Source organism: Gopherus flavomarginatus, chromosome 6 (genome assembly GCF_025201925.1).
Source record: "Gopherus flavomarginatus isolate rGopFla2 chromosome 6, rGopFla2.mat.asm, whole genome shotgun sequence".
Taxonomy (NCBI): domain Eukaryota; kingdom Metazoa; phylum Chordata; order Testudines; family Testudinidae; genus Gopherus; species Gopherus flavomarginatus.
In genome coordinates, this window is record NC_066622.1 from 10,513,941 (window position 1) to 10,531,352 (window position 17,412).

Sequence of the window (17,412 nt, forward strand, 5' to 3'; positions counted from 1 at the left end):
CTAGATGGTGGTGGGTTGCACACTGGGATACCTATCCATGATGCACTGTGCACCGATAAAAGCACTCCCAGTGAGTAGGCGCACCGTCAACAGAAGGCGCCAAGTATGCACGCACACAGGCAATATACTAACTACAGCAGTTTTATGCCGACGTAACTTACATTGACCAAAGTTTGTAGTGTAGACGTGATCTTCAGCTGTGCCTTCAGCTGGAGCCAGGGGTGTGATTCCCTGCTCAAGTCGACATACTCGCACTAACTCTAATTCAGCTAGTGTGCTAAAAATAGTAGTGTAGCATATGAAGTGGCGAGGGCTAGCCACTCCAAATATGTCCCCATAGGGTCTGGACAGGTTTGGATTTGAGGAACCTAGCTCTTGCTGCTGCTTGCCACAGTCAGTGCTATCACAGCCACACTTCTATTTTCAGTGTGCTAGCTCGACGAGAGTTAGCACAAGCACATCTACTTAAGCTCGAAACACACCCCCTAGCTCCACGTATAGACGTAGCCTTAGTTTGTGGAAAGCTGGTGCCTTGCATTTCCCTGTCTCATGCTCAGTGCCTGTGAGAACCCTGCTGCTAAGCACTCTACGTTCAATAGTGTGCTCTGAAATGGGGGTAAATTAAACTGCACTAGGGAACTTTTAGTGCGTGGCAGTAGGGTCCGCACAGACACTTAATCTACCCCCAGTTAGGCTGTTGCATGCTAACACCCCAATTTGCCATGAATTAAGTGTTCAGGTAGACAAGCCCTTAGAATTTTAATCTGAAATGTTTTGGCAGAGCTACTGTGCTAAATTTGTGCAGTTCCTAGCCACATCTGAAATGGCCTAAACTTTATCTAGCACTACTAGCCCTGTATTTACAGAGCATTATTTTTACTACCAAATAACCCTTGAAGAGAAAAACAAGAAATATGATTAAGAATAAATTGAAAAGCTGAACCTGAAATAAAGCTGACACTTACCCTAGGCTTCAGAAATGTCTGTGATTTTACACTTACTTTAGAGATATATAGGTTTATACAGAAAAAATAAAATACTTATTCAATTTAAAATAAGTTCCAAATGAATTTTGTTTTAAAACATAGTCATGGTGGCTAACAAAACTCACAAAATAGCAACACAGCTGACAATACTCATATTACATTTGCAATACCGTAAAACTTTATTTTATTGCACTATTTTAACTGATTTTTAAAAAACAGACACAACATTTAACTTAGAAAAATAATTCTATTTACCTGAGATGCTCTGCATGTAAGTTAGAAACTGTGAATCAAATTTAAATTAAAAAAACATGAAACATACCACGTGTGAGAGCTTCACTATTTACAGTGTAACTTGTCGTTGTGCAAACATTCCGTTCAAATAGTGCTGAGTTCCTTTACACTTGCTGGAGATCCAAAAGAGAAAGAACATAATACAGGCCCACAAAGAGAGAAAATCACAGAACTTCATTCTGGTCTCTTTTACATAGGTGTAAATCAGCTCTAACTCTGTTGAAGTCAATAGAGTTACACTGGTATAAAGGTAGTTAAGTGAGACCAAAATCATATTTGTAAGACATGACCTCTGTGAAGATAAGGCTGATTGGTAGGATGAAATCTGTAAAACCAATGCAACATTATCCTACCTCCAAAAGTGATAATGGAGTCCCAAATGCAGCCTGCTCTTTCACCTTAACAATATATTTTAAAATATATTCTATTTCCAAGCAGTGAAATTTTTTAAACTATTTCAACACTCCATGCATATTCTTGTTGGTCCTTAAGCGCATCCCTAACTTTAAAAGCATGTGCAGTCCCGTTGATCTTAACACGACTATTCATGCACTTTAAGTTAGGCACATGCTTCAGAGCCTTGCTGTACCTAGGCCATTATGAAGAAAAGTTCTATGTGAGTTCAAGATCCCATTATACCTTATTAGGAATAATGCCTTTTTATATTTGCCCTATGACAGACCAAAAGTTTGGTTGCATCACTTATTATACCGCCCATAAGTACACAGAACCTCTCTACAATGGTTTTAATAACATCAGTCATTTGAAACAGACCTTTAAATTTCTATCCTATACCCACTGAATTTCTCTATCAGTGCAGATAAATACTAGCTGTAGATAGTAGCTTTAAAATGTCCCTTTGTTTATTTTCCCCTAACATGGCTAACTGGTGAATATATAACTTTTTTTGCTTTGATGAGTAAGAATGAGCAAATAGAGGCATGTAAATTTTACAAGAGCAGAGTGAGAGTCTATAAAAAACAGCATGGTCCTGTCATTTCACTGGGGACTTTTCATACCAACGTACTAGGTTAAAAACCAAAAACAACACATATTTCAAAAATCATATTTCCTTGAAGAGTCAATGCGAACCTAACTTGCTACCAGGTTATTTCAGTTTAATTTAAAAGTAAAAAGTTATACTATAAAACCCTATAGGAGCAGATTTCCAAAGAGTGCTTCTAGATTTAGATGTGCACATAATTCAGATGGTTAGATGCCCAATGACCCAGTTCACTCACGCTCTCTCTCTCTCACACACAAAGAGTACGCAAATATGGAGGCCCCATAGCCTCATGTGGTTATTTATCAATGATTTTAGAAACAAACCAAAATTAAACTAAAAACAGTTCAGCAAGTGGAACCAAGCAGCAGTTTCCCTTCACCCTTCTTCAGCAGTAAGAGATAGTTTAAGTCTTGTTGATGTCAATAAGTGGTTATAACAAAAGACATTAGTAGCAGAGATGATAAAGAATGTTGCACGAATGTTCTCAGCATGGTCCATTGACAAGAGTGCTACAAATTGTATTATTAAAAAAAATCATTGGTTCAAAAATCCTGGCAAGGCAGCCATTCTAGGTTAAAACTTGTTTAATTTTGCCGGCACTGCTTCATCTCTGAGCTCGCGGAGCCAGAGCTTTTCTGTTAAAAAGCAAAAGACATTTTACGCACAATTTTCCCTCTACTAGAAAGTGGTATATTGTGCCCTTCAGTGAACATAAAATTGATATTATCATCTCTTAGTTTATATCTCACTACTTAACCTTCAGATCAAAAGTTATTAGATTTGAATGACTAAAAAGACATCATGTCACCTTCCAGTCAACGATGGGAGATCGCAGAACTTGGGGGAAAAGGCCTGAGTGATAAAAACACTAAAGTTACAATGTATGGAAAGTCTGTCTTTTATTCCCCCTGCTGAAAAAGACTCTACAATAAGATTGATCTTTCATGAGGTTATTGTAATCATGAATTACCAGTGTAGTAAAATCCAAACCAGACACAATCCTAATGCCTTGTAAGTAGTTTAATCTATACTCTTAAATGGCTCTTTCAATGACAACAGCAGTTTAATAATTACACCCCATATCTTCCCAACAAAAGTGACTCAAAAAGTGTTTTACCTTAAAGCCTAACAAACAAGTTTAGTCTAACCCAGTTGTGTCAATATGCAACAAAGACTTTTATCCAAGATCTTTTTTAGTAGTTTTGTTCTAAAGAGATAAGTCCACTTCATGATCAGTGGGACCATAAAATTTCTGATGCAATGTATAACCTACTTTCATGTTTTTTAAAAGATGAAACTGTTAGTAAATTTGTTGTTAAAAAATGTGACAGCATTCAATTCATTTGTACTCTGATATATACTGAGTGATTTCTACTCTGCCGACATGCTCAGGTCTAACCAATCGCCATACTGGGGCGTCAGGAAAGAATTTCCCCCCAGGTTAGATTGGCAGAGATTCTGGGGTTTTTTTGCCTTCCACTGCAGCATGGGGCATGGGTCACTTTCAAGTTTAAATTAGTGTAAATGGTGAATTCTCTGTCACTTGAAGTCTTTAAACAATGATTTGAAGGATTTCAGTAACTCAGCGAGAGGTTAGGGGTCTATTACAGTAGTGGGAGGGTGAGGTTCTGTGGGCTACAGTGCAGGAGGTCAGCCTAGATGATCATGATGATCTCTTCTGACCTTAAAGTCTACTGAATACAATAATCTCTTGAAATTCCTAATGTACCAAATTAAAGCAGTCTCTGAATAATATACATAATAACCACTTTACCACACATTTTCCTCTTTCTTTTGATATGGAAGAGTTTGGTGAAACCAGACATCCCTTATGACACTTGTTTTCCTCAGTGTGAAACTTAAATCTCAATACTGCCAAAGGCCAAATTGCAATACCCTACCATTGCAGCCCCTGGCTAAATGAACAGTCCCATGGAAGTCACTTAGACTACTTATGGAGTAGAGAGCTACTCATTGTGTGTAAGGTATCAGTATTTGGTCCAAAACATCTTATGTGAATGTTTTGTATATGAATAGGGTTCTATTTGTCTGCCAATTTATCAGATGCATTTGTTCAAAGGTAAGTAAAGGTGTAGAAGTAGGAAATATGAATGGAAAATTAAACAACATTTTTTCAAATTCTGCTCAACAAAAAACTGGTTACGTTATTTTTGTAGACACAGGTTAAACATACTATTTAACTAAAAACTCTTCAGAAAGTTAAGTGACACTTGAGAATTACAGTACAGTCCAGTTCAAAGACAAAGTGATGAAAAGAAACTTTCTTACATAAAGTGCAATTCTCTATATAAACCTCCTTCTTGTTTCTCTATGTACCACTTGCATTTATATTGCTACTCTACTTTGACATAAAAGCAGTCACCTTGTAACCCTTTTTATCAAGTAATCTATGCACTACCTAAAAGTATACTACACTGCATCAGGCAAGCTATACGTTTACATTATACAAACATTCCAGTTCTGCCTGCTCAGCGCTGGTTGTCAATAAATGCAAGCAATTGCAAAACAGCAGTGTGTGTTTTTTTCCTTAAGAGAACACTGATACGAGTCTGCCAGTTTTGCAAAATAAACTCTTTGCAATCTCTGCAGCTAATCTGTCAACAAATTACTATTAAAGTCATACCTTCTAAAAGTTCAAAAGGATTTTGGATTAGACAAAAGATATGGAGCTTTAGACTCTTGGGGCAGTACTTGAAATTATGGTATCAAACTGGAACATTCTATGGATGTAGAGAGGTTTGCATTTCTGCCACATGCAACAGAGCACTTCAGGTCTTGCTGTAATATGCTGGAATTCACTTTTATGTCCCGTCCTTTTCACTCCATTCATATTGTTTATCTTTCCATTAATAAATGAATAACACTTTAATGTACAATAACAAGTTATAACAAATTACACTGAATGTTACATGGTTCTTCAGAATCAATCATTCCCTATTGGGATAAATCTGAGAAACTCCATTGAAGTAACCGGAGCTGCACCCATTCACACTAACATAAAATCTGCAGTTACAAGTCTTTATTCATTACTTTTGGTAGGCAAGAGCTGTTCAATTACAGCTCCCTTGAGGCAGCGTAACTCTCAAAGGCCCCTCGATCATTAGATGTTCTTGTCGAACTCTTCAGGTTGTGATTTGTGTGAGCAATGTGATTACTGCCACAGTTCTCAGTTGCTCTGTCTAAGCCTCTCTGACCTATTACAATGTTCTGTCTCACCTCTGTTGTCTGTTTAAGCAACTGGGAGTTCCTCTGGGCTGCTCCAATGCTCTGCTTGAGTTGCCTATTTCAGCTCTCTTTGAGGAGTCTAATGCTTCAAGTTACCTTAATGCTCTACTTGACGTCTCACAGGCAGAAAACAGCCAGTCAACAAAACCAGCGTTTGAGAAAAGAGCCAGTTCTGAAGGGTGCTGAACATCTTCAACTCGCACTGAACATAGGAGAAGCTGAGGAGGATCACTGCCTTTCTCAGGAGGCGCTATTACCTTGTGAGAATGTGTTCTTGCTATCCCTTTACCATACAGCTCTCTAAATTTTCTCTCTCTTCAGATCTCCCCAGCTGCCTTCTCCACAAAGGACCTTATTCTGCCATCTTTGCTCTTTTGGATAGTATTTTACTCCACAAGTATTGCCATTGATGTTAATGGGGACTACTCATCTTGAGTAAAGTGTTACATTTAAATTTGCTACTCAAAGGATGATCTAACATGCTACAAGAAATATTAGCACTAAGACCTATTCAGTTTCCCTCTACACTCTCTCCTGCAGTGGAATCAAACTAATGACAAAGACAGTATAGTACTTGTACTAAACTCATCCCTGCCCTGATTGCAAGAGTACCCGCAATCCACTTTATTCCTCCAAAATGATGAACACCAGCATTACCTTATATTTTTCTGTGCTATAAGATTTACAAAAGCGAATGGATTTGTAAATTTGTTCAAACTTCCTGAATCAACGATTATTTTTAAAAGAAAGGTTTGTTTCCATAATTCAAAAACACACATGCTGTTGGTCCTTGAAAGTCACAAATTTAATAGAAGAGTTCAATTTCTAAAATCCAAGTAAGTGCTTTATCCAAAAGCATTGCGTGGCAACATTTCTTGCTTGCCCATTGCTCATCATGGGAACGCACAGTTAACCAGCTAACCAAAGAGGAGCCAAGCTCCATCTACTCTGCTTATTTTTCAGAAAACACAAATGCCAGGTGGCATAAAGAAACATTTAGACTGAAATGCTCTTAAGAAATAGCTGTTTTATTTAAATAACCATTCATTTGTATTGAAGCAGCGTTATCTAGCACGCATTCTGTCAAGTGACCTGAGAGCATATGTTGTATATGGAGAAACATCTAAACATTATGCTCTGTGTTGTATGTGTATCTGTAAATGACTGCATTAGCAGTCTGAAAACATTTTTCTTTCCGGCATTTAAAACTATTTTCAAAACACAATGATTGATACATTATTATACTAGTTTTGACAGTCTTTTAGATATTGCACTCTTTTTTAAAGAGGTGTTATAAACGAAGCAAACGGCTCACTTTTTAAAAAGAAAACTCAATAGAAAAGAGACTGATCAAAACAAATTAACAGTAGAATTAAAACACAGAACAGGAAGGCCTTTGCAAACCTAGAGGAGAGCATGTTAATCAAAAGCTATTATAGTAGTGGCAAAAGAGATACAAGCAAAGGGTAAAAACTAAGTACAAATGAGAATCCTACAAAATCGCACCATAAAGAAATTCTCCCCCAATCAATTTCTACCTTTAACTCCCCGGTCTGATAGGGTCTGGGAGCATGATGGAGGAAGCACATCCAGCTGTTCTGGGCATCATTTGGGAGTGGGTTGGAGGACCCCACAGAATTCTTTTTGGAATGCATCAGTGTCTCTCCTTAATTGACCAAATGGGTGGCTGTTGAAAGATACAGAACACTACATACAAGATTAAGATGTTACCTCACTCAACAGCGATCCTTCTGGTTGATTACGGACAGGTGCTGACAAACGCAAAGGGGTGACAGCTTCAGTGCAGATTAATATTTGGTGATAAGGTGGAAACATCCCAGTTCTGTATTTTTGGTCTACCAAATGCTATATTTGTTTAGTGACACATGAAAAAATAAATCACCCAAAGGGGTTGGGGGTGAAAACAGGACTGAAAAATTCCATAGTGTTCAAATCAAAGCAGTGTAATTAATTCATTTGGATATGAAGCCTTTTTAAGAGCAGACCTTGGTGTTGAATGTACTTCTAACGTATTTTACGGTTCTAATTCTCTTCTACTGTCCTACATTAATCAAAGCTGTAACCCCTGTTGTCTTTGCACTACGAATCAGAATGTGCCCCTGGCGAAGAATGAGGGAAAAGTCAACAGGAATTAAGTTTCAGTGCAACTGTTTACTCAACTATGGCCTGCAGTTATTGAAATTTTATCCGTGGTTTTGTGTGACTACTGCAGTAATGAATTCAGCATGGCTGTGACTTTCTCACTGATGGCATTCTCACTTCAAGTAAAAACCTGTAGAATGAAAATGATTGAAACAACCAAAGTCTACTGCATTTAGTATCATACATTTCTCCGAGCTGCTTAATTGTGGCGGCTTTCTGTCTTACACTGGCAAACCTGGCTACTTGTTACTTTTTACGCCTTTGATTTTGCCTTGTTTTCAACTGCAGGCTTTTCTTCACCACAACAACCTGCTGAAGAGATCACTGTGCACTTAAGAGACACTTGCACAGCCACCAAAACCTTATTTAAAAGATCTTAAGAATGTTTACTGCATTACAGCTAGTACAGTTTAGGCATAAACAGATTCACACAACTGCTGTAGCACCACCTTTGTTTCAAAAAATGGGTTAATGATACATGCTAAGCAGTTTGTTATAAGTTCTGCTCTAACCGGGGTTTCAAAATTGTATAAAGGGAGCAAAACAAACAAACAAACAAAGACAACATGTTATATGGCTAATCTACTAACAACAACACTGATGAACTCAATTGCTTCTGTCTCAAATGTAATAATTAAAGTACATAGGGGACACATTCATACATCATTTTGCTCCTGATGATTCTGTAGTTAAAAACAGGACTGACATGATGATTTCATTTTATTTAATTTTTTTATTTCATTGCAGTAGGTACCTCGACAAAGCATTTAGCTAACAGAAAAGACACTGTTGATAGAGGATGCTAGGTTATATTAAAATCTGTTGCAAAAACAAAATTCAGAATTAGTGATTCTTCCAACCAGTGACATATTTTGGAAACTAGTATATGGCGGTTCACCCAGGCACAGCCACCAGGGTTTACACATTTAGAAACAGACATGAGAAAGGGCACTCATTGGAAAGAGAAGTATAAATTTCCCATTCAATTATGATTGTTTTTATCTAAATATCACAGGGTATATCTGATACACATGTATGGAGGCCCTCCTAAGCATTTATTTGACTGGCAAATATCAACGGTTTTAAGAGCTAAATACTTTTTCTTTTCTTTAGGAAGTGAAGTTGTAAATATATCGTACAGTACCTGCTGTTGCTGAAGATGTGCTAAATCTGCAGCCCCAATTTCAACTGAAGGTGTCTCACCGTTGGATCTCACTTCCCGTAGACTGCACTCTAGTAAATGGTTGCCACTGCTTGCTCCATTCTGAATAGCTGAACCGTTACTTTTTGTCTCAATCCCAGATTCTTGCATCATGACTCAAAAACCTGAAATAATTTAGGAGAGGAGAAAAAAAAAAAAAGCAGCTGTTAAAACAGTTGCTGTATATAAGGAGACATGCCCTGTTTTAAATCCTGCCAAAACTATAAACATGTGTCATTTCCCTTCATACAATTTATCTTTCATTAATGGCTCATGTTACCAGTTTATTTCTAAATATAGCATTATTTGCTCAATATTTACCCTTATACAAAAAAAAATAACTTTTCAAACGAACACATAAAATCAGTAATTACAATTTTCTAATTACATTTAGATGTCTTACTTCAAAACTGACAAGTCATTCTATGTAACATGTTATGGACAACGTCAAAACTTTGATACATAGTGGACAGGAGCAGAAAGCTGAAGCAGAGTGCTGAGTGTTCAGATTTCCAATCACATCATGATTCTGTCAATTAGCAACTTCTACTACAATGAAGTACATGGAGATATTTCAGGTATCTCCAAGGTGCTTAGTAACGACTGAAATGTGCTGAACGTCATTGATTTTCGCAGAAGCAATTTCTTTTCTTCCAGGATTCATTCACCCGCTCATAGGATTCCGGTCCCTTTGAGTAAATCTTCTAGTTAATGTTATCCATCTGACTTAGTATACACCTTAGTGATACCTCTTTACAACTAGAGTTAGCTGAAGTACACCTCTACCCCAATATAACACAGCCCGATATAACATGAATTCAGATATAATGCAGTAAAGCAGCGCTCCAGGGGGGCGGGGGCTGTGGACTAAAGCGGATCAAAGCAAGTTCGATATAATGCGGTTTCACCTATAACGCAGTAAGATTTTTTGGCTCCAAAGGACAGAGTTATATCGGGGTAGAGGTGTATTTGCAACAATGTATCTGAACAATATTGGCCTTTACTTGTGAAGCATTCATAGAAATCATGACCTTTGTGAACACATTAACTATTTGTAGATATTTGTCAAGTAGCTTACATGAACACAAATTTCAGTCCACAGGCTGTTCACAAACCATTCACTGACTTTGATCGTTTGCAATACATTATCATGGTGTCTGACCCATCATTTAAGTTAAAGATACAGGTTCTCCTCTTTAAATGGATGACAAACGTTTTTTTTTTTTTTAAATCTGGAGACTAATGAAGAGCAAATAACACTCTTCAATGATGAATTACTGGACAACTGATTGTTTATGCTAAAATTCTTGAAAGTTCTGGGATTCTTGAAAGTTTCCATGAATAAAGTGGCTGTGGTGAGAATGCTTGGGAACAATGTGACTCCAACAATAATATTGAAGTGAAGTTGCCATATTTATTTGTAAAACTATTCTTAATTCTCTTTTTGTGCAATTTGACTGGCTCTATTATAGGTATTTCAAGCTGCTACCCCAATGCTAAAGGATTAAAATACCATTAGTTTTGTCTGTTTCCATTGACTCATCCTTCCTTCCTCCCTTCCGGCTCCTCATTACTCTTTTTATTGCCCAGAATCACTTGCCCATGGTGACACAAACTACTCGCCAGGAAACATGGACACACAGTAAATGTTTCACAGCAGTGCTCAGCAGTACGCACCATTCGTAGCTAGAGGTAATATGTTCTTGGTCATATATGCAACAGAATTAGGAAAACAGGATGCCTTCCTAACAGAACTCCTTTCCCAACTGAGAGACTTTCCCCAAAGGCATCAGTAAGGACAGCTTGCCTGTCTCCATCTGAATTTCAACAAGCAGACCAGAAAAGCAGATCTTTTGTTTTCAACTGCTTTCCACTGGCAATAAAAGGCCCATATTTAAGGAGGAACCTGTTTAAATTCAATAACTCTTAACCAGTTCAGAAACAGGAAGAAAAATTCCCCCTCCCAGCACATGTGGGAAAACATCAATCAAAGGAGGAGAGAGAAAGCAATGCATTTCTAATGGAAAAGTACTAGGGAAAAATACTTTCCCCAGAAAATCCGTACAGGCATAATTTTGAGCCCTGAGACACCTACTGTACAATATTTGTTGGAGACTGAAAGGTTCTTTCCTTCCAGTGCCAACTCCCTTGGGTTAACAGCTAAGAGCAAGCAGCCCCTTTCACTAACGTTTCAAGAGTAGCCCAATTGTCAAGCATTAAGTGACATGTAGCACCCAACTACGGTTATTGTTTAGCTCTGTGGGGGTGCGCTACACTCCAGTTAAACAAACACATGCCACTCACTAATTTGGTAAATCTGGATATTCATAATGATGATCCATAAAGCTAATAATCAAAATGTCCTATCTGGGAAGCAAGTGACTAATAAGGGCTTTGTCATATGCATGCTACAACATTAGCATTAGTTTCTGATTCACAATCAAGGCTGGGGAAACCAAACATAAGAAAGACCCCACTTCAGTCACTAAGGATCTATTCACCATACATGCTATGCACCTCTTTCACATTTATGGAAGGTGGTAGAACAGATTCAAATGTTCTGCTTACATTTAAATAAATTTCATCTGGTCTATGGAAACTTGCTTCAATTCACTCTGTGGGATCTTTGAATCATGCAAAGAGACAAAAGGAGTACAAGGTTCATTATACTGTTTCTGTCAGTTCTCTTGTAAAACTTCACAGATCTAAATTAACAAAAACCTTTCTGTATGTAACCAGACAATGCATTTTGTTCTTAATATTGATCCAGTTCTGATGTAGAATACATGTTGTCTTTTGCTCTTTACACATGCTACATGAAGGAACCACACAGGCATGGTAATAGCCGCTTTTGCTAAACATATACAATGTGTCCGACCTTTGCCCTCTCTCTCTCTCTCTCCCTCCCTATCTATATCTATAGATAGATATAACTATATCCCTTGCAGCTCCAGCAGGGTTCTGGTGGCTTCTGAAACACAGATGACATCAGTGGGCTCATAATATATTTAAAGGAATATTACTCAGTTCCTACACACTACAGTAAAAAGGCACATCTCCTTTAACCAGAGGGGAATAAACTAAAAACCCTTAACCTTTCCCTCTTCATCCATATTTAGGGCAAGATTCTCAACTGGAATAAAGGAAGCCTTATGTCAATTTACATCACCTGAGGATCTGGTCAAATATGAAGAGTTATCATTTGATTAGCTGCTTAAACGCATCTCTTTGAAACACACAGTCTCTTGGCTTAGGACACAGGTGTCAATTGCTATGAAGTTTTTATGGCAGCCTGAAAAAGCTGTAAGCATCCTAGGAAAGGTGTTCATTTTTGACAGCACTGAAGATCTGACAGTATGTGCCTCCAGCTGATATCGCACCAGTTGAAACTAAAGTAAAAAAAGAAATTGTACCTGAACAGTAAAGAAAAGACATCATGTTCCCAAGCTCTTCAGATAGATAACGAACAAGTTATCTTGGAGCAGATACCTGGGGAAACTATTACGAACACTTGTGATGTCAAAACATACAGTACGTTAGAAGAAAGCACTGCCCAAAGGTACCAAAAGCCTTGAGGAGACTGGCATCACTGAGGAGCAGATCAATAAATGCACAATCACAACTTCCCAATGTGCACAAAACATCACTAGGTCTCAAGAAATAATTCATAAGCAAAATAGTCACAAAATTATTTATTGCATCTCAAGTTACAAAATCCTCCTGGAACAGAAAGAAACGTTGAAAATGTTGCAATTTTTCTCAATGAATTTGTTTTTCCCAAAAAAGAAAGACTATTGAGTTTTCTGTGAACTTCTTTCATTGCAAGTGTTTGTGGTCTTATTTTACTTTTCAAAATACAGCAGCGTGCATGAGTTCTGGCTACGGGGAGGGACAACTCAGTGGTTTTGAGCATTGGCATCTGGGGCAAAAATCTGTCTGGCGATTGGTCCTGCTTTGAGCAGGGGTTGGACTAGATGACCTCCTGAGGTCCCTTCCAACCCTGATATTCTATGATTCTACGCCTACCGCCTGTGGTCAGGAGAGAATTAGCAGAAGCCATTATGGACAAGGATCCTCAACAAAGGAAAAAAGAAGAATACGGGACTAGTTTGGGCCTTACAAATTTAACAGAAAATATAATTCTGCAGACTCAGAACTCTTTAAAAAAAGACCTTGTAACAAATGAAAAAAATGAAAATTGTGAAAACTTCTGTGCAAATTATTTTTAAAAATTGCTCACTTGTGTCTGCCATCTCTAAATGTAACCCTGGCCGGACAACAGTACAAAAACAAACAGACATTGCCAAAACTCCTCCTCCTCCAGATAAGATAAACCACTTTGCTCCTCAGCTACAGTCAGCATGTGACTTGAGATAAATAATCACAATACACAGGAATCATTAGGAGTCACAGCAGGGGAGCGCAGCCTATTTGAGCCCCTCCCACACAGTGGATATTTTTGGTCTTTTTGAGCATGCCCAAATAAGTCAGCCTGATGTTCCCCGAGGGTGGGTGAGACAATCTTTTAAAAAGATGAGCATGGAAGCAGCATGGCTTCTTGTTCCAGGCTATTGAGAATGCTGTTTGTTCCCAAAGCCTATCATTCACATTGGAAGGAAGGAGCCCAAGCAAGGTTTGAAGCATGAATTAGGATTCTACCATGTGGGAGATGAGCTGTTGCTCCTTTATGCCGAGTATCACAAAAAGCAAACTTTCTTCTAAATACAACTCTAATTAATCCAGTGATAGCAAATAAGTTTGGTCAGGAGAGTGATGCTTTATGAAGACAAGCGATTTCGACCATTTCTTTGCACAAGGATAAATTAAACACGGTTCTGTGCATAAAGTTGCATGGTATTATTTTGTAAGTGAATACATTTAATGGTGTAGGTAGAAGTCTCACGAAAGTACAAAGCAAAGTAATGCTGGAACAGAGAACATGGTTTTATAGCAGAGGATAGGCTGTCCGCTCACAGGTTTTATTTATTCCATTTTTTTCTTTTAATTTTGCACAATATTTCAGAGCAGAGCTTTTGAAAATTCCACTAGATGCTTAAACACCATAAAAAATCTGGCCTTGAATGCCTAGCTGCCAATTGTGCCTTTGAAATTCTCCCTCTGAATGCTTCCAGCATCAGTCTAGGCCATGTATACTGTACCCAACCTATGCATGTAAGAGCTTTTCACAAAACTCATGATTTTATTTTGGTTAGCGTTATTTGGAAGTTTTAACAAATATATAACTACTGCAGCAGTGCAAATATACAACATTAAACATTTCCCTCCTCCGCAACAGCATTAGTGCGCCAAATTTTATCGTAAAGCCTGTCTCTTTCACACTTGTAAAGATTTTAAGCTAACAAAAAGTTCAGTCTTTATTTCAGGACAGTTAATTAAGGTTGACCAAGTCAGGCAGAAGTAAATTAACTTGGCTGATCAATTATTTATATGAAGCAGAATAAATGCCCTTAAAGAACTTGGCCCAGTCATGAAAGGATGTATAAAGTAAACTAAACACAGATTTATAAAATATATTTCTACTTCTGTGGAGACAACAGTTAATGGCAAAATCAGTTTTCGGTAAGTGATTAAATGGCAGGGTCTACTCCCAAATTCTCCAACACCAGGAGGCATGCGATCCAACCAGACAGCCATTAAAATCCAACGAGTTTTAACCCTTCGTCGCAGCAAGGAATACATTTGCTTTGCAATTTTAAGACGAGAAATAAAGCTCCAAACTCTTTTGGAAGCCTCTCCTGAACCATTCTGGAAAAGGATAAATATTTTGAAACCATACATGAAAAAGCAGACACACGAAACAGCATGGGGCGGGTTTGCCCCTTGAAATGAGAAATGCTCAAGATAAGTTCTACACGAACAGCACTAGATGGAGAAATCAGGGTACAAGACAGCAGAGCAATGGCAGCACAAGCCTCCGCACCTTCTGTCACATGCCTGTCTTTTTTAGAAACCACCCCTAAAATTGAGAAACGCATTTCCTAGTGTGCCACCTACAAGATATCGGATGGTAATTTTTGATCACCACTGACCCCCCGGGGATGGATGGGAACTAGTGAGCTGGAGGTGAAAGACTTCCATTCCTATCACTAGTCTCCTAAATCCATCCACTTCTCTATGAACATATTTCTAAATCAGGGTGTGGATCCCTAGCAAATTTAAATGATCATAGAATTTCCAACAGCTGATAAGCTGTCCCTAGGATGACCAGACAGCAAATGTGAAAAATCAGGAGACAGGGTGAGAGGTAATAGGAGCCTATAAAAGAAAGACCCAAAAAACAGGTCCTGATTTTATAGGGACAGTCATCTGGTCACCCTAGCTGTCCCTAGATCTCTAAGCTGGCTAGTGGCACGGAAGCAATACATCATCCTGACCCCATCAGTTGAGTAAAAGAATATGGATTCACTCGTGGAGATAGAGAATCCTGTGAAGAGTAAGTGTTTGATCTGGTGGTGGAGGCACTGCAGACATGCAGCTGTTCATTCACTAAAATAGACCCCGTTACTAATTAAGTATGGAACAAACAGCTTCTGAGCAGGCTGCTTGATGGCTGCTGGCCATCTGAAATTCTGCTGGAGAGAAGAGTCCAAAACACTGAACACCAAGCCAGTGACTGCCTTTAGGAATGCCTTTGTGGTTAAGAAAACTGACGGAGAGTGCTGTCCCAATACACTGTATGACTTAACCAAAGCAAATCAACATCAAACTACCCAGACTGCTGTTCAGTTTTCAAAAACATAAGTGTACGTTATTCTTGATGGCTACCTGCTGTGTTTTTAAAGCCTTTAGCAGCCACCCTGCATTGCATTTTTTTAAAGGTGGCATTCGAAATAGAGATTAAAGATGGGAAAACCTGTGCAAGAAAATAAGAACCAACCCAAACCTTCAGCAGAAATTAAGCAAGCCAGAGAGTAACTGAAACCTTCATGAGGCTCAAAAGGGCCTTGTCATTAAAAATAAAGAAAACTGACAACCTTGCACTTGCTAGTTTCAGGTGGATCTGGAAAAATCATCTAAATATTGCCAAAAATTGATTTAGTAGTATTTCTGCCTCAAACTGGAGCCAAGAAATGCTAGAAATCATATGATAAAGTTTCAATTTCCACATCCCAGGGGTTTGATTACATTTGGGGATGTTTTGGATAAATCTAGCCCTTTGGAGGGTCACTCACTGTTGCATATACGATACTACTGGCTGCTGAGTTTTGCAGGAGGAGGAAAAGAAGGGATTCGATTAAAAAAGAGGATTACAAACGATCTTCGAGAATCAACAGAGCTGGTGAGAAATGCTATGAGGTTCCACTCTCCTAAAAAAGTGATGCTGAGTCATGTCTCTGAATAGTGGTTTCTTGCTATGGTGAATTACTCAACACTGAGGTAGAAGAAGAGCAAGCACACACTGGAAGTGTGAAAAGAGGAAACAAAGAAAGAGGGGGGGGGGAGGAAATCCTTTGATATTTCCTAAGCTAAAAGGAAGAATTCACTGTATTAAAATGGATCCATGAAATTTCAAAGGTTGAAAGCCTTCCAATAAAGATGGACAAGAATTCTATATTCCAGGATTAAAACAAAAATGTACTGAGCTTGGTATAGGATCTTACACAACAGAATAAGAATGTGTACTCGCTGCTATGCAAGCACATCTTCCTATACTGAATTTTCATAATTATAACAGAAAGGCGTAAATTTTCTAATGCATGGCAGTTCAAAAAGTAATCAAGAGAATGTGCCTGAGGGCTATTTTAATGTATGCAAAGCTAGTGACCCACTGTAAATGGGAGGTAGGCTTCAATGAATGCAAAGTAATGCACACACACTAAAGACCTGGTCTGATGAGGGACGGCTAAAATTAACACCCAATTAATTTCCGAATTGACAAACAAATGAAACCCATAAATCTACTTTCTCATTAATTTTCTTGTGGTATAATTTAAAGCAGTAATATGAGGGCAAAAACTGAGCATTATCCATCATAAATATCAAAAAAGATAGCACTGTAACACCATAAATTATGCATATTACCTGTTGTTAAAAATGATTAATGTATTATCAACTTTATCGTGCACTGTATATGTCTAGACAGATCTAAAAACTGAAAATTTCATTTAGTACTTGGGAATAAAGGGTCCAGAAGGAATGGAAATATCCACAGCACATTCGGAGGCTGGCCTCCTGACACAAAGACCGCTTCTCATGCTGTCATCTGGGAGTTCCAGGCTCTGAACTAGACTCATCCCAAGCCTTGGGTCAGTGGAGGTTGAGCGTATCGTAGAGGTGATACGCTGAGTCTCCCTGGGGACAGGAGACAAATCACACTGCTCTGAGAGCATCCCTGATAGCTGATCCACAGAATGGCACTGGCATCTGTTTCACAAGGGGGGCGCTCACCTCCTCTACCCTCCTGGCTGAAGGGAAAGCACTGCTCCATGATGTAGAGAGATTGGGAGGAGAGATAACAAATGAAGGGGAGGGAAAGTGAAGGGACAATTGCATTC

The 17,412-nt window shown here is 38.4% G+C and overlaps 1 protein-coding gene across 16 annotated transcripts in view; it reads right to left on the reverse strand.

The window, feature by feature from the left end:
- Positions 1-17,412, reverse strand: part of FOXP1 (forkhead box P1) — a 512,173-nt gene that overhangs the window by 204,006 nt on the left and 290,755 nt on the right. For 15 of the 16 annotated variants that reach the window (XM_050957376.1, XM_050957388.1, XM_050957385.1 and 12 more), the window contains one exon: positions 8,840-9,021. In XM_050957376.1, coding sequence (XP_050813333.1) covers positions 8,840-9,010 — 171 coding nt within the window. In that variant the 5' untranslated portion in view covers positions 9,011-9,021. Of the gene's footprint in view, positions 1-8,839; positions 9,022-11,464; positions 11,521-17,412 lie in introns of those variants that run through there. The other variant, XM_050957375.1, reaches the window with a different exon arrangement.